The 18795-nt window shown below is 45.6% G+C and overlaps 1 protein-coding gene across 2 annotated transcripts in view; it reads left to right on the top strand.

The window, feature by feature from the left end:
- Nucleotides 1–1197: 1197 nt before the first annotated feature.
- SLC10A6 (solute carrier family 10 member 6) overlaps nucleotides 1198–18795 on the top strand; it is a 118960-nt gene continuing 101362 nt past the window's right edge. For both annotated transcript variants that reach the window (XM_069236055.1, XM_069236065.1), the window contains exon 1: nucleotides 1198–1702. In XM_069236055.1, the coding sequence (XP_069092156.1) occupies nucleotides 1326–1702 (377 nt within the window). In that variant the 5' untranslated portion in view covers nucleotides 1198–1325. The remainder of the gene's footprint in view (nucleotides 1703–18795) is intronic.

Genomic DNA, 18795 nt, shown 5'->3' on the forward strand with positions numbered 1-18795 from the left:
CCACCGATGTACTGCAGAAGAGGTTTTTTTTAGAAAAAATCTGCTTGTTTAAAAGTTATTATTTTTATGAATAGATTCAGTGCAACTGAAGGTGATCTGGCTCTAGGAGCACCTGTTCTCCTCGGGCTGAAATTAAAAGATCATCAGCAGGCATTGCTGTCTTCATTTCAGTTTCAGAGGGAAGTCTTCTGCATTGTCTCGGGCCTGGGACCTCGCCCTTTTAATGTCCTTGGGAATTACAACGTGCCTCGAAGGGTAGTAAATGCTATCCACAGGCTTATCCTGTGAGAATGTATGACTTTTCTCCAGGCTCTACAGGGGTGAAACTCCAGTTCTCAGCATCAGAGCAATGCCGAGAAAATATGTGGCTTGTTCCTAGGCACTGTGGGGGTTAAACTGTCCACCTTGGGGTGGTGAATTCTTTGCCTTTTTACTTACCTTCCCTGAACAGCAGCGCGTACAAAATCATCACGGGGTGCAGATGGTGATAATTTGGGTACAGCCCTCTCTGGATAGCCAGATTTCTGGAGGACTGTAGGTTAGATGATGTAATTACTTAGATGTAAAGTTTTTTCTAGAATCTTATGTTGTCATTACAATGACTGACCTTGTTTAAGGCATGTTTTTTAGAAAGGTCTAATAGATTTTATAGACGGCAGCTGCGGGAAGGATACATGGGACTGTGCAAAGTGCAACCAATGTAATGAAAGAACGGTCGGGTGATGGGCCCCCTTATCCTGCCTTGGGGATGTGGGGGCGCTCAGCTGTCGTTACACCACAACGGTGGGGGGAAATGCGCATTGTCAAGCGTGCGCTGTGTTGCAATTTGTCGAAAGCCTGAACATTAGTTACGTCTTTAGAATGTTGTGGCACAGTTCTTGAATGTATGTCTCCTGCTTTTAATGACATATATTTCTAATAATGTCGCCCTTCCGAAGAATCTAAGAACAAGAAACTTTCGTTTTTCAATCCGAACCTTTCACTACACAAATTTTGGCACCCGAATCCCCCTCACTGTCTTCTCAAATTGCACCGCACGAGAGTTTGGCATGGGTAAATAAAAAAACATAGCAAACATTTGTTGTTTTTCCCCTCGGGAATGGGTGGAGCCTCTCGTGTTTAACAGAAGCGCTACTGTTTGCGTTAGTAAAACCGTGAGAATTAATTAGGAGTAGATTATTTGAAGTACTAAGGTAACCAATAGTGACAGGCATTCCTTCCGCTTAGCCCCCACCGACAGTGGGAAAGTTGGAGGCGTGCCACCCCCCGAGAACGGTGCTGCGGCAGTTTCAGTGGTTCATTTTCAAGCAAACTTTCGAAGAAAGATGTTGAGAAACTGCACTAATATTTCCTCGAATCTTCAGAATGAAACCTGCGGCGATTTGGCCCTTCGGGCTGCGGGAGATGAAGTTACCGCTGTAGTGCTTGGTGTGGTGCTGACAGTCATGCTGGGTCTGGTGGTCTTTTCTCTTGGCTGTACCGTGGAGCCGAAGAAGGTGCTGACCCACCTCACCAGGCCTTGCGGGGTGGTCCTCGGGCTGGTGTGCCAGTTTGGCCTCATGCCGCTAACCGCCTCCATTTTAGCCGTCACCTTTTCTGTGAAGCCGGCTCAGGCCGTAGCTGTTCTCATCATGGGGTGCTGCCCGGGAGGAATCCTCTCCAACATCATCAGCTATTGGATAGATGGAGACATGGACCTCAGGTAAGATTACACTTTACGTGTTGTTTATTTTTATGAGAGATGGAAGGATGCAGGGCACAAGTCCTAAAAAAAGAAGTGGGGGGGGGGGGGGGTGTTAAGCAACTTAGGCAGTATGCAAGTGACATCATGGCACCTGACATCGCATGTGGTATCACAGGAAGTGAAGTCACAACCCTTGACCTCACAGGAAGTGTAATGGCGGAGCTATAGCCCCTGAGGTGTGGTGGGGCCCAAGCTCCAAGGGGCTCCCTCTGGCACTGTGCGTTGGTGGCGGGCCACTGGTCTAAGAGCTCCTGACTGGGTCCGGGGTGAGGGGGGTCCCCACCATGTATTTTGCAGGGTGGCCTCCTCAAATTTCATTACCCCACTGAGGAAGTAACATCATAAGAAATAACATCGGATCTTAAGGCCCCGTGTGTATGTTTAGTCTTCAATTAGTACATTTAAGTGCAGTACGAGATTTAACAAATTGGATTTGGTGTCGAGGTTGTGCCAAAATAGCAAACCAACCCTGACACAATATATTGCTGCCTCAGTTTATACATTTATTTTTTAAACTCTGTCACAAACAGGCAACAAGGAGAACGAAGGCAGTAAATGTGTTCTACTAAACTGCAAAGTCTGCAAATTAAAATTTCTTATGGGGTTAAGGCACCCGCTGCACAGTTCTTTGTGTGCCCAGTAAAGCTCAGGGAATAATGGTAAAATAACTCTGAAAGAACACATTTTCTGGAAAGGCCTGTGTTTTGTCTAGTTCCAGTTTTGAATCAAAGTACCATAGAGGGTTAACATGTCTCCTGGTAAGAACATCATGTAACATGCAGATGACACATTTTTATTTTATGTAGATAGGTAAGTGGTTTACTGCGTTTACAGAGTTCCTTTTGTTACGTGCAGTTCATACATTGCAATCCTTCTAATGTAACACAGTGAATTGTGAAGGACATCATTTCTACACCTTGCAACCATAACTGTCTTCTGTAAGGCATCCTGTACTACTTGATTTACACACATATGATTTATTATCAGTGTACAATGTGTATGTGTGATGTAAAGGGCTCCAACACTCTACATTGGGATTAATAGTGCTAAAAAGAAGCAAAACAAAATAGTGGCACTTAAATAATTTGTAACTATTGGGGCAGACCAACACATCTGATATCCTTACAGTGCATGCTTATCTCTTATATAAGGGACTGGTCAAAATAGTCAAAAACATGCCTCTCTAAAGTAACTGTGAAGTGCTAACAAGCTGTGTGTCGCTGTTTCCCTTCCTATGCATCTTGGTGTGAGGCTTCAAATAGCTCCCAGCCAGGATACTCTGAACAAAAGAATACCTGATGACCCCTTGTTCTGGCCCAGCTGGAATTTACAATAACAAAGCCCCTTCAAAGCTACCTGCACTTTGCTGCTCGGAGGGAAAGCAGACAATGTGCAGGCACTGCTGATTGTGTCCTGGTGTTTTGACAGTTACATTGGGACAGGTTCAGCATATTTCAGTGGGCCCCAACTACTTGGCAGGGTGGACAGCATTCACCTGGTGAAAGTAGTGGGTGCATTCCCAACTTGTGCCTTGGATGGGTGGGTATGTGAATGGGTGTATTGGTGGGTAAAAGGGTGGTGGGTTGGTAGGTGTAAGGGGGTGAGTAGGTGGGTTGGTTGATGGGTGAAAAGATAGGTGGCTGGATGGGTTAGTTGGTGAAAGAATGGGTGGGTGGGTTTGGTGGGTGAAGGTATTGGTGGGCTGGTGAAAGGATGGGTGGGTTGTTTGGTGTGTGAAAGGATGGGTGGGGTGGTGAATGAATGGATGAATGGTTTGGGTGACTCGATGGTTGAGTGAATGGATAGGTTGAATTGATTTGTAGAAGGGTAGGCTGGGAGATATGTGGGTTGGGTGAAAGGATGTATTGGCGGATTGAATGAGTGGATGGATAAATGGGTGGGTATATGGACAGAGCAACCAACAAGGAGATGAACGGATGAATGCTGAGATTTCCATATCATCAAATACCCTACGATTTTTGTAAGACTGCTTAGTTCAAGGGTTAAGTCTGCGTTATTTATTGATGAGGCCAAATTTCTGTGATATCTTTTGCAGTAATCTCAATATGGGACGAGTCCCAAATTATATTCAATGTTTTTGTCAGCCTTTGCCTCGCTGAAGCCATGCTTCAAGCAAGAGTCGTCCATGAGTAAATGAACAGTGTGTGTTTTTAAAACCAGTAGTATAGCAAGGGTACGATGGATCCCAATGGAATTAAGGAAATGGGTTTGGTAGTGAAAACCATCTATATTTGTTGTACAGGGGTGGAAAGATCCTCTCACTTCACTAGGCCCTGGCTCAAGTGTACCCGCTTCATTACTCATACCTATGCCCGTACTGTACACAACATAAGAAAATATGACACATGGGTACTTTCTAAGGCGATATGAAAAACAGGCATTCTCATTAGAGATTTTGAGAATATGCCAATAAAATCGAATGCAAATTAGGTTACCACCCACAACAGATTACGTTTTGGATATCTACAAAATTACATATATTTACTTATCACGCTCGCTTAAATAAGTAATGGACACCAACATGGTTTTGGCATATGTAGTGGGAATATATAACCAGTGGTAAAGATTTGAAGGTTATATGTAAGAAATTATGCCTTATACAGTAAAACTTTTCCAACGGGACAAATCTGTACTGTGAAAATAAAACATAAATACTACATTGTTTAACCCACTGCATGCAACATTTATACTTCGCTTATACTATCCACATATTGAGGTACCAAATTAGCCGTAACTCACCAATGAACTTGTGTATTGTTCAGATACTGAAGTACAATATAAAATGCACAATTTACACACGAGTCACATTAGAGTGTCTTTGAGTACCCAAATAGAAGTAGTAATTATGCACAAGTAGGAGCGTAAATTATGCAATGTGCATTTCAGGTGCCTAAACCAAGACCTTTGGAAATCAGCCCCATAATGTTTGAGGGAGACAAAAGAACACACACGCATGCACACAAAGACATATAAACACCGCTGCACCCACATATCTGCACCCTCCCAACACACACACACACAGGGGCATATTTATACTCTGTTTGTGCTGAATTAGCGTCATTTTTTTGGACGCTAATTCAACGCAAACTTAACTCCATATTTTATTTTGGCGCTAGACGTGTCTAGTGCCAAAATATTGGAGTTAAAGTCATTTTTTGCCTGCGGAAAGCTACCTTGCGTCAATGAGATGCAAGGTAGGCATTCCTGGGCAAAAAATGACAATATGGCCTCAGCGCCATATACACCCCCGTGCTAAAATCAAGCACAAGGGGAGGGGGGGGCCTTAAAAATGGCGCTAAGCTTGCTTAGCATCATTATTTGACGCCTGGGTCTGGACAGGCATTAAGGGACCTGTGGGCCTTTTTCCATGGTCAGAGACCATGGAAAGAGCCCACAGGTGCCCTTCCTACCCCCACCCACACCAGAGAGACAGTGGAGGATGGGGGAACCCCATCCCAGGTAAGTATAGGTAAGTATTATATATTTATTTTTTCTGTAGTGCCATGTAGGGGGGCCAAACTTGGCATCCCCTACATGGCACTGGCCAAATGGCCATGCCCAGGGGACAAATGTCCCCTGGGCATGCACATTTGGGGGTTGGGGGCATGACTCCTGTCTTAACGAAGACAGGAGTCATGTCCACAACGTTTTAACGTCAGAAAATTACGTTAGTCTGGTTAGAGACATTTTTATGCCTCTGCCTGTACCAGCGTCATCCTTTGATGCTAACCCCCCTGGTCACCTAACGCCTTCCCCACCCGGCTAGCGCCCTTTTTTATGACGCTAGCTAGGCCTTACCGCCAGCTACCATCATACCATAAATATGACGCCTGGCCGGCATTTTGGGATGGCGCTAGCCGGCAGTAAACGTTTTGATGCTAAACTGCGTTAGCGCAGTTTAGCGTCAAAAAGTATAAATCAGGGCCACAGCCTCATACCCACATACTCAGGGCAGTACACACAAAAACACACACTTAGGCTTACGTTGTGCGGAACATGTAAAACGCAACGTCTGGCAATGCATGTCCACGGGATGTGCGTCAGATCAAGTAAAATTATCTACTCCTATTTAATAACTTTGCTCCGTTCAAGCAGCTAAACTTGGGTTAGGTTTCCAAACCTCAAAATGTGTGCTAATAATAGGGTGTTTACAATATTTAAAAGGTATTTAAATTCACATGAGTTAATGAGCTTATAAAAGGGATGTTCACTTTTTTGGTCACCTATGAAATGTAATTCTAGCTGCAGTCATAAAGATAAACACGTATTGTAGTTTTTACCCAGAGCAAGAGGTTTAGTAACGTATTTGTGCTTGTATAATGAAGAGATTAGCAGTCGCAAGTGCATGTTCATTGCTATGTGGCAGCTTTATGCACTACATTAAGAAAACAAGCATTTTGAATGTAATGGGTCTTGCATTTGCTTGAGTTAGAGCTTTTAGCGTTGTAAAGAAAAAAAATGCAGCGCGATTGCGCTGCGTGGAAAATAAACACATAAAGTAGTCCGGACACCATGCTGAAAACATCGAGCCTCGTCTGTTTTTAGTAGTTTACCGGTGCTGTGTAGGTGGGCTAAACACCAGAAAAGGCATGACGTATGAAAGCAAGCTGATTTTAAAAGGCAGGCGCACCAACCAATGAAAGTGACTGACGTGACATGGGTGTGGTTGGAAGCCCAAAGAGAGATTACAGAATGGGACGGAACGCTTTGTGCTCGCCCATAAAAAACAAACAGAGCTGGTATGTTGCAGCTTGAGTACCAGTGATACTGCATCGTATGGTGTAAAGTCCTAGGGCTCAGGAATCAAACGAGACCATGTAAAGAAAGGTACGTTTATTTTTATAATGCCCCAGCCATCGACTCAGCTTCTCCGTCCTCCGATCCACTCCAACTGTCTCCCCCTGACCGCGAGCCGCGCATCTCCTCGGAGACCGTACGAGGATTCTCCCTCGGCATCTCCGTGGAGACCTGCGCGCGGCGCGGCTCCAATACACCACATATGGATATCCTGTTTATGAGTAAAATTATAATGTTGTCCGAAGATACAACTCAGGATTAAATTATAATGAAATTCTCGAACTTCGTTCCTCTTTCTAAAACCACTTATTAATATTTGTTTTCTTTAAGTACTCTTCAGGCCCCTGTTATTGACAGAGCTGATTCATAATTCTTGCCCAACATCTAGCCTGTAATTTTATCTAGGCCCGAATTAACCACAACGGGCAAACTGTCTCGGTTTGCACTGAGTCTGCCTTCTCCTCAGTGCACTGTCTTTAGTGCCAGTGCACATTTCGGTCTTGCACTGAGGAGAGCTCATAGGGAAAGACAGGGACACCGCTTGAAATTGCGACTCCATCCTTCACTAAACATCTTTCAAACATTACAGACGAGGGAGCATCCCAGTCCCCTGTCACAAACATTATTTTTCATTAATGATAAACACAAGGCTCAATCTTTGTTTCAAAAGAGTATGCAAAAAATATTATCTGACAAATTTACATTCCTTTACTGTAACAATAGGTCAAGATCGGGCTGGATCTTCTTGTGCAAAAGTGACAAAGTGCTCATGAAGTGCAAAAAATTGCTTCAACCTATTAGAGTCCTTGAACAATAAATTATCAAATATTTTTGAAGCTTTTCTACGTTTCAGTTGATTGCACTCTTTGTTGCTGTCATTCTCTTCTTCCCAACTGGGTGTAAGTAATACAAGCTGTATCGTCTAATGTGTTGGCATTTCGACCCCTGCAGTCAGTATGGGTTACTGTAAACATCCAAATGGGTCTTCCTCAGGATTAAAACTATAAGTATGAGCCCATTCAAACCTTCCATAGTGCCCCACTGGGTAGCATCGTAAAACATTAGCATCCTAAAAATCTCCTGATCAATTAGTGAATCCTTTGAATCAGGACAACCAAAGTATTGCCTCACACCGGCTCAAGTAGATTCAGAATTTACGTGAACCAGTGTGAGATAATACTTCAGCCTTTCTGTAGGCGATCCTGATTCATTGAAATGGGCCGCACAACTTAGTACATACATCATGCTAATCCTCTGAGGACCCCATGCTTTAATATAGTATGCACAAAGGATTTGCTAATTTATCAGGTGATCAACCCAGGTCAAACCCAAACCAACCCAAGTCGCAGTTGTGAGTACAAAGTGTTGTTACTCAAAGCCCCCTCCAACAGTGAGTGATGATTTCTTCTTCACTACAGTTCATCTTCTGGTACTGTGGTTCTTCAGTGGGGACATGGAGTGTGGCCAGGATTCTTTAGCACCTTCGTTCTTCTAGGCACCTGGTCACTTGAGTGGAATATTCACTGAGTCGATTTCCATGGTGCCCTACAGATACCCATGAACATGTTTCAACCAACACTGCATGGGTACCGCAGGGCTTCCAGGTCTCAACAAACTACCCTGTGCTAGTAGATAACTTCAGTAAATCCTACCTTGACTTCTTCATATACCTCCTTCGTCTAGATAGCATCTTCCTTTCACATGGACCCCTCCTAAGAGGCCAATCTACTCTCTCAATAGGAACAAGGTCCAAGCAGCTACCCATGTTTCTGTTTCCGCACATTGCAAGGGAAGATAATGGTGAATTCCGCACCACAGAGCACAGATTTGTCTAGATCATCCCTGGTGTGGGACTTCAGATTCTGATAGAGAAATCTTGGCACACTTGCTGGAAATTTCTGTTCCATCGTTATGCTAAAGGTTCAGGTCGCATTTATGTGTACCAGTAGTCAGCTCGGTGGCTGCATTTAGGCAGTTTTTGCATTTTTTCTAATACGCTCAGACTGTTCCAGCCATGATCTTTGTTATCAGGTGCCCCATGAGGCATTAACGGCAGGGGAAACTTCTCAAGATTCAAAGGGGCCTTCATTCTTCTCTCATCTACACGCATAAATCTTATCCACTACAAAGGATTTCTGGAAATGTCTTGGAGGAGCCTTGTAATTCACATTGCTGTCTGGGGCTCTGTCTGGTGTCCACTGTAGATATCACTTGGATGTAGGAAAAAATAGGGTCTAGTGCAGTTTTAAACATATTTAACGGATACACTCCACACACTTCCTTGGCACACGGAAGTAACATACATAGGCATTTCATCCATGCCCCACATAGATGGAGAGAAGGACCAGGTTGCTATATTCTGGCAGAACACTTTAAAAAACTGCAGGATAGGCCAGTACGTGACTCTCCTTGGGATTATGATGTTATCACTGACACCGCTCCTATTCCTCTACCACTCAGTGAGCTGATGGTAGTCAGGTTCAGTAAGACGGGTATGGTATGCCCCTCCTTATCAGAGACCCACTCACTGTGTTGTAGTCTATGACAACAAACAGGGCTACCCATACATCCCCCCAGGAATATGTGTCAATAATTAGGGCCACAGAATTACCCAGAAAACAAGTCACAGAAGAGGAATATTTACACTGCTTAATACGACTGGAAGGCAGTTTTTGTAAAAGGTACCCAATAATCAAGATGTCCATTTTAAATTCTTTGACACTGGACTGGAAACACATTTACAAAAATATATATAAACTCTAGTTTTTTAAAGGTTTCTACAAAGAATAATTCAGCATACTTCAAGGTGAATAGAGTAGCACATTAAACAAACCTCAAAAAACCTAAGCACATTGGAAATTCACAAAATAACAAAAACAGGTCAAGACCGTGGGACTGGAAAGCATCTGCTGTAAAGTACAGAAATCCTACAAAAGTAGAACACAACATTATTTATCCATTTAGTTTGTACTTTTCGACTCTTTTTTCTCATAATTATTCCAGCTCGGTATTCAAGACAGGTGTGTTAAAAAAAGTTAATCAGCTTCTTGTGGCTGTAAGAAATAATAAATATAGTAAAGCCACTCCAAAAAAAGGAAGAATCACAACAATGATACAACACAATATAAACCAGCCCCCATACCCAGTAAATAGATCACCAAATCATTTACAAAATGAACAATTTCACGTTCTCCGTGTCATTATAAATATTTAATGTGATTAATAATAAACCACATACATTTTATGAATTAAAAATACACTATTTCGGTATTCTTCCTAGTACAGAAATGAAGATGTAACCAAGCTGTACAGATAACGCAGGATTTATAGAACTCACATTCGACGTAGAGAACAATTCATTTTTAAATACCGCCTCCATTATTGAGTAATTCAAACTGAGGCCTAGATTTACTAAATTCTCACACAATGCAGCACTGCTTGCATGAAAAGTAGAGAGCAGGAGATCGTCCTATTTACAGAGATATAGCACTCTATTCCCCTCACTCTAGCGCTGGCGTTCAATCAGGCAGCTGTGTCCCATGCACACAGCGTTGCACCAGAGTGCAACAACATCTGCTTGAGTCTAACATAGGTTTTGTGCTGTAAAGATAGCCTTCATCTACAAACACTATGCATAAAACTTTTCCCACTTTGTATGTGTGTTGTACAGTGTAGCACACATGTAAAGTCAGAAAAGAAAGGAGAAATAAAAGCATTTCTCCCTTATAGTTTGAAATGGGAATTACTTTTTGACGCAACACTCTGTTTACCTTTTTTAGTAGATAGAGTTTTGGGTCATAACCCATGGGTGGTTGCATGGGAACGCTCATGCACCACCCATGGAATGCCCCCTTGACACTAAGTATTGCAAAGCAGCGCTATGCACTCCTTTGCATTACAATTAAGTGAATTTCTAGCGCAAAACTTATTTTACACCATGATAATCTTTGATAGGACACTACGACATCAGACTGTATGACACTGCACTCTATGTCACTCCAGTCTATGCCACTTGAGTCTTCTCTAGGAGCCTAGGAGTGGTCAGTGGACTCCATTCCACTGGCGGAATTTGCAGAGTTTGCCCGCTCCGCTTAGAGTTCTGAAAAACTCAGCAGAGCGGAGTTCTTTCCTCGTTTGCCAATGTTAAGTTTGCAAGGGCAAGTGAGGAAAATCTTACTCCAGACCACCTCCCTGTGAGATTTCTCAACACGGGCGGTCACAGATAGTCACTACTGCTTGCTTTGAGAAATCTTCCATTCGAGTTGAGGAAGCTGCCGTTCGGGTAGAAAATCTACTCGAGTGGCAGAAGAAAAACGATGCCCTCTTGCGCTACACCTGGTGCCTTTTGAGCTGATTTTACAGTGCAGGACAAACATCTGGTGTGAAAAATCAGTGCAAACGGCATGACCTACCACACTGCACCACCTTGCGGAACTCCGTGTCTCGTGACAGAGTTTTTTTGGTCACTTTGAGGAGTTCCGCGTAGCAGTACAACCCTCTATTCCAGTCTATGACACTCTATGCCTCCCCACTCTATCAAACTGTATTCCACTCTATGCTACTCTACTGCATAATGATGTACTTCAGTCTATGTCACTGTACAACACTGTATTTCACTCTATGCCACCCCACTCAACAGCAGTTTATGTCAATCGACTCTACAACACTCTGTGCCACTCCACTTTACCACACTGTACCACCCTCTACTGTACTCTAACTCACTTCACTCTACAACACTATGCACCACTGTATTCCACTCTACATCAATTTCCTATACTCAGTGACACACCATACCATTGCACTGTATGGCACGCTACTCCACTCTATCACACTTTACTCCAGTGAATGGTACACCACTCTTCTCTACTCCACTCCATGGCATTGTACTGTACGACAGATTACTCCACTCCATGATACAATTCTCCACGGTACACTATACCACTTCACTGTATGACATTTTACCCCACTGTAAGATACTCCACTCTCTGCCACTCCGCGCCACAACGCTCTGCTGTATACAAGTCCATCCTACAACACTCTACTACACTGTATACCACTATATGACACTGTATTCCCCTCTATGCCCATACACTCCATCGTATAACACTCTACGACATTTTCCAACAGTGTATGACACAGCACTCCACTCTACTGTAGGAGACTCCACTTCAGTTTATGCCACTTTATCTGACTCTAAGCTACGCCACTCCTCTCTTCTCCATGCTACTCTACTCTATGATGTGCGAATACATTATTCTTTTATACTTCACTCCACACTACCTTACGGCACTCTACTCCACTCCAGTCTACTCCACTGCACAACACTTTACTTCTACCACACTGTACAACAATCCACTATATGCCATTCCACTGAATGACACCCTACTCTAAACTATGCAATTTCACTCTGCAAGATTCTAATAGACTGTATGCCATGTGATGACACTTTCCTCCACGCTATGGCAGTGCACTACACTGTCTGACATTATAGGACACAAAACTCTACTCCTCTATATGACATACCACTATATAACACAGCACTCTACTGCATGACATTTTACTCCACTGTACAACACTGTACCACAGTCTGCTGTATGACACACCACTGTATGATACTTCACTATATGACACTAAAGGGTACAAGACTCTCTGCCACTCAACTGTACAACAGTCCGTTCGACAACACTGAACTATATGACACTTTACTGCACTGAACTCCACTCTATGCCACTAAATTGTACAACACTCTATTCCACTGTGCATCTACTCCACAACACTCCACGACACTGCCATCTATGACAATTCAATGTACAAAACTCATCTGTACTGCTCAACATGTCCCTCCTCTATACAACACTACTCCACTCTACGATATTCCACTCCACTATACGACGTACCATGCCTCTCCACTTTATAACACTTTCCTCCACTGTGCGCTACTCCATTTTCTTCCACAGAGCAATACTACACTCTACAACACCACATTATATGACACTGTCCTCCATTATAATATACCACACTCCACTTAACAACACTCAACTGAATAACACCTGAAGCTACTTAAAATCAATGACAATAAACTAAGGTTAAAGCTAAGTTACTGTTAGGAAATCTTTTTTTATTCTTTCTATACAAACTTAACTTAAACGATAGTAACATTAGAAATTCTAAACTTATAGTTATAACTTAAATTTAGAATTTACAGGCTGCCTTCAAATTATCTATCTATCTATCTATCTATCTATCTATCTATCTATCTATCTATCTATCTATCTATCTATCTATCTATCTATCTATCTATCTATCTATCTATCTACCTTAACTGCAGTTCTCAAGCTCCTGAGCCCTGTCAGCGTTGGTGCCCACTCAGGTGTGAGAGCCAGATAATTACAAAGAATGTACATCTTGTTGAGGAAGATGAGTGCGCACTCCAAAGTGATGATGCAAAACCAATTTATTCCATTAATTCAATAAAGTGAGGCATTGGCAAACCTGATGTGTTTCGGAGAAGCTGTCTGGATCACTGAAGTATATATGTTTAAATCACCACACATATATGCTTCAGAAAGGTTCCACTTTACCACAGTGTGCATTTTCTAACATAGAGCGAGCCTCCTAGAGCAGCCGCTTCTGCCAAATATGCTGATTACGAATAGGTGGAACATCAAGTTGCTTTCCTTTATTCCTTTATTTGTGCAGGGGTGCAACACAGAATAACCCTACAAAAAATATGGTTAATCAGGGTTGCGCTCCTGCACAAAAAAAATAATTTAAGTCAGTTGACTTGCAGTAGTGGTTGCCACTGGGTAGGTATATTTAAGATCACGTTTCCATAGGGAATGACATTTTTGGCCTTTGTACCATCTGAGCCACAAATGAGTTGCATGCAGTCTCGTTATATGACCATATTTGATTTTTTGCTCTGGGCCGTCTTAAAGCCTTTGAACCACTGGTGTCTAGTGACATAATCTTACTCTTAACCATTTTACCATTTTACACCATCTCCATCCTCCACAAAGAATTTCAAGAGTTGACTAATTTACTTTTCTGATCAAAAACATCACATAACCGTTCCTTCTAAAAGCTTTTTTAGTAATTTCAAAACGTAAGGAATTCGACCACGTAGGTAGCTAGAACCTATTTTAATGTTTATGTTTAGGATTTATACAGCGTTTGGCTACCCAGACAGGGCTTCCTAGCACTAGTGAAAAATCTACAAGGCAGAGACCCCAGCAGAAGCCATTAAAAGAGCCAGATCCTTAATTGTTTACTGGAGGCCACTTCTTTAGGGCAGTGACACAGCCGAATAAGTATACAAAAAGTGATAGATGGAAAGCTTGAATTAATCTTAGCTGCTGATCATTACTCCAAGTCCATCGCCATTCTGCACACCTGTCCACCTCAGTTTGGACCCAGCTATAGGAAAACCAGTCATGTCCCTGCGCCAGTAGGAACAGTCCAGCCTGGTGTAAAATAACATGGACTGGTATTCGCCTGGAGGAATGACCAGTCTAGGGTAGTTCAAGCATTTCATCGATCTCTTTTGGTGTACTTCAGAAAAAACATGCAAATCATTCAACTCGCAGCCCGATAAACATACGAAACCCCATTGAGCAGAATATTTGCAAGCATCTTCCTTGAAGGTGCCACGAGAAGGTAATTATTCAATGGAGCCGAGCCTAAATGAAAGATAAAAAATGCGACAACCCACAAGCACGTCGTTGCTATCAATTTCTGGGGGTCAGACTTCTCGGATGCTGGTGGTTCTGCGAGCTCGGCTACATTAAGTACACAAATGCCAAGTTGTGCATTCCACAAAGTTAGGACCCATGGTTTCACCTTCTCACGGTGTGTTTCCCATCCGTCCAATAGAAGCTGTGACTACTGAGTGCATGACCGAGGAACCCTCCAGGTCAAAGGCTCGACTCCTGGGGGCAGTGAGCAAAAGTTCACCTGAAATCAGCAAAGCATAGTAACTTTAGCTTTATTCTTCCTGACCTGCTGTTACTGCTTAACACAAGAAAACGCGGATTGTGTGCTTTCGTGGACCCACTGCCTTTGTCATTACCGAACTAAGCTGAAAAAAATGCACTAACAAGCCACTCGCTAAGCCTTGACAGGCAAGAATGTATTACATTATTATTATTATTATTATTATTATACTTTTTTTGGTAAAAGTACCATAATAACTGAACATTAATCCCGAGATCATCATCAGTGATAATTAAAGAGCTTAAGGATGGAGCAGAAGAAAGCAAATAAATTAAAAGTGAAGTCTCACTTTCAATACTTGTCTCTCTTCCAGTTGGAGTCAACAGTTAAAAAGGAAAGAACAAAACACTCGTATCCTCGTTTACAGTATCTGCTTCCTTCTGTAAAGTTACAGTGCCGATCCATTGAAAGTGCAGCATCTCTAGTGAAAAGTGCTAAGATTCCCACATAAATAGCTGGCAGTACTGGCAGTCGCGGTTCGCTTTGCCCAAAAGGAGTGGGGCAGTGCGGCGTGCGAGGAGGGGGGTGGGGTACGACCCAAAATTTTATAAAATAAAAAAAATAAAAAAAGACGCTTACCTTTTCGGCACGGTCCTGCGCCGCGCTCCTCTTGCTGCTGGCTACACGTGGGAACAGGCTCCTAGCCTGCCCTGTGGCCATTCCTGATGCTGCTGGCTGGGAGCGTCCTGGCTGGGTGCCTGTGCAGGCTCTCTTGAGCCCGGCAAGCTGGAGACAGCCTACCGCGCATGTGTGTTTGGCCAAACATAGATGCGCAGTAAGGGGGAGTGTTGAGTGTTCCCATGTCCTCTGTGTGGACTGCTAAACATGGGGAGGGCATATGGGACTGTAGATGAATTTTTGGCTGAAGTACAGCTACCACCGTCCTGTAAATTAGGTTCTCTGGTGGTCATTACAACCCTGGCGGACGGTGTTAAAGCGGCGGTAAGACGGCCAACAGGCCGGTGGTAAAAAAAATTGGAATTACGACCGTGGCGGAAACCGCCAACAAAGACAGCCACTTTAACACTCCGACCGCCACGGCAGTACGTAAAAACAGCTTGGCGGTCACCGCCAACAGACAGGCGGAAGACAAAGTACCGCCCACAGTATCACAACCTACCAATCCGCCACCTTTTCCGGGGCGGATTCACCGCGGACAAAAACATGGCGGAAACAGGACTTCAAAGGGAAAACGCTCACCTCTACACACCCCACGAGGAATCCGGACACCATGGAACCCGAGCTGCACATCCTGCCAGCCCTCATCTTCTTGCTCCTCTACATGGAGCACGAATGCCGGCAACGAAGACAACAGTGAGTACTGCACCTATGACACAGGGGAGGGGGGAGGGAAAAAACAGGGACACACACACGCAACACCCACACCCCCACGTCACCCTCACCCACTACAACACACACACTAATACATATTTATACATTATAGTTACACCCCCCAACCCCCCAGAAGAATGCAAAGACAAAAGGAAATGAGTGTAACCATTGTAATATATTAAAATCAAGTACGCAAAAATATATATATATACACCGTAAACAAAATATACACCAAGCTTAGTCCAGGTAGTGCTCCAATGAAGTCCGTGGAACACTGGGCCCACACGGTATGGGCGAGGCCCACACAAGATCCCCGACCATGACAGAGAGAACACTGCAGGGGCATCAGAGAGCAAGAAAACAGGCACCTCAGGGGGAGGGAAAGGGGGGGCACCTCAGCCGGTTGAGTGCACAACGCTAAATCCACGAGAGGGCCACATGCCCACTGTTCAATCCTGGGGAGTGCAAAGCCACAGTCTCTCAAGTCTATACAGTGGGTGGGTTGCTCACTGTTCAATCCTGGGGAGTGCAAAGCCACAGACTCTCAAGTCTATACAGTGGGTGAGTTGCCCACTCTTCAATCCTGGGGAGTGCAAAGCCACAGTCTCTCAAGTATATACAGTGGGTGGTATGCCCACTGTTCAATCCTGGGGAGTGCAAAGCCACAGTCTCTCAAGTCTATACAGTGGGTGGGTTGCCCACTGTTCCATCCTGGGGAGTGCAAAGCCACAGTCTCTCAAGTGGATGACAGTCTCCACTGGTTCTGGAGGTGGCATGGTGCCCAGAGTGCTTCATCCTGCTAAGGACAGAGGTAGTGGATGACAGTCTCCACTGGTTCTGGAGGGGGCATGGTGCCCTCAGAGCTTCATCCTGCTAAGGACAGAGGTAGTGGATGACAGTCTCCACTGGTTCTGGAGGGGGCATGGTGCCCAGAGTGCTTCATCCTGCTAAGGACAGAGGTAGTGGATGACAGTCTCCAATGGTTCTGGACAGGGCATGGTACCCAGCGTGCTTCAACCTGCTAAGGACAGAGGTAGTGGATGACAGTCTCCCCTGCTTCTGGAGGGGGCATGGTGCCTAGAGTGCTTCATCCTGCTAAGGACAGAGGTAGTGGATGTATCTCTCCACTGGTTCTGGAGGGGGCTCTGTGCCCAGAGTGTTTTATCCTGCTCGTGACGGACTCAGTAGCGTCAGTACCCTTGGCGCTCATGGGCCAGCGGTGCTTGTGGCGGCAGTGCCCTGTTCAGCGGTGCTTGAGGCGGCGGTGCCCTGTTCAGCGGTGCTTGAGGTGGCGGTGCCCTGTTCAGCGGTGCTTGAGGCGGCGGTGCCCTGTTCAGCGGTGTTTGAGGCGGCGGTGCCCTGTTCAGCAGTGCTTGAGGCGGCGGTGCCCTGTTCAGCGGTGCTTGAGGCGGCGGTGCTCTGTTCAGCGGTTCTTGAGGCAGCGGGCTCCTTTGCAGTGACTCAGCTGCTGGCAGTCCTCTCTGTTCCAGTGGGGCTTGTGCTGGCGGTCCTCTCTAGCCCAGCAGGGCTTGTGCTGGTGGTCCTCTCTAGACCAGCGGGGCTTGTGCTGGCGGTCCTCTCTAGACCAGCGGGTCTTGTGCTGGCGGTCCTCTCTAGACCAGCGGGGCTTGTGCTGGCGGTCCTCTCTGTCCCTGTGGGGCTTGTGCAGGCGGTCCTCTCTGTCCCAGCGGGGCTTGTGCTGGCGGTCCTCTCTGTCCAAGCGGGGCTTGTGCTGGCGGTCCTCTCTAGCCCAGCGGGGCTTGTGCTGGCGGTCCTCTCTAGCCCAGCGGGGCTTGTGCTGGCGGTCCTCTCTGTCCCAGCGGGGCTTGTGCTGGCGGTCCTCTCTAGCCCAGCGGGGCTTGTGCTGGCGGTGGCCTCCTGGTCAGCGGGGATGATGGCGTTGGCCTCCTGGGCAGCGGGGATGATGGCTGTTTCCTCCGCTGTGATGCTCTTCCCAGACTTGCCGGATTTCTTGTGGCCCTTCCCCACCTTGGAAGGTGTTGCAGCTGACTCCACACTCCCACCGGGATCCCTGGGAGCGGCTTTGGTGGCTGGAGTCTTCCCCTTCTCCCGCCGGGCACTGGCCAACTTTTGATGCTTGACAGGTGGGGGACTGTCCGTGCTGTGGCTCCGTGCCACACTGGCTGCCTGGTGGCCAGTGCACTCCAGATTCTGGTGACTACAGGCACCACTGGTCCCAGAGATGTTGTGGCTGAGGTGCTAGGTTGGGACCTGGAGAGTCGGGCCCTAGGAGACGGACGGGGTGGGGGAGGTGTGGGAAAGAGGTCAAGGTTGGAAAAGTTTATTGGAGACACTGGGACGGATAGCTGAAGGGGGTTTGGGAGTGGAGGAAGAGGTTGTGGTTGTAGGAGGTGTTCGTTTGGTGACTTTGGGTGAAGGTGCATGCGCTGGAGGCTGTCGTGAGGTGGATGGCTGTTGGGTGGGTGTGTGCCTGCGTTTGTGTATCTTGGGAGGTGGCGTCACAAACACACTGGGAGAGGACACAGGGGACGTGTGAATGGTAGTGGGGGTGGTGACTGCACGTGAGCGGGGTGTGGTGGTGTGTGTGCTGGTGATGGCAGTAGTGGCTGTAGATGTAGTGCATGCAGGTGTGAGTGTAGACGAGACTGGGAGGGAGGAGGGAGACGAGGAGGAGGGGGAGGCAGTGGATGTTGGTGTGTCTGCATGTGTGTGATGCTTGCATGAGTGCCTGTGGGATGTGTGGTGCTTATGTTTGCCTGAGCTTCCCTTGTGTGTTGACGTGTGTGCATGCTGGCCTGAAGGTGTGCTTGGGATAGGCTGGGGTACAGGGGATTGGGTCTGGGTGGAGGAAGTTGGATTGGGGAGGCTAGAGACATGGACAATGGCTGCCATCAGTGCTGAGGCCAGAGTCTGAAAAGCTCGCTGAA

The sequence above is a fragment of the Pleurodeles waltl genome, chromosome 1_2 (assembly GCF_031143425.1).
Source record: "Pleurodeles waltl isolate 20211129_DDA chromosome 1_2, aPleWal1.hap1.20221129, whole genome shotgun sequence".
Classification (NCBI taxonomy): domain Eukaryota; kingdom Metazoa; phylum Chordata; class Amphibia; order Caudata; family Salamandridae; genus Pleurodeles; species Pleurodeles waltl.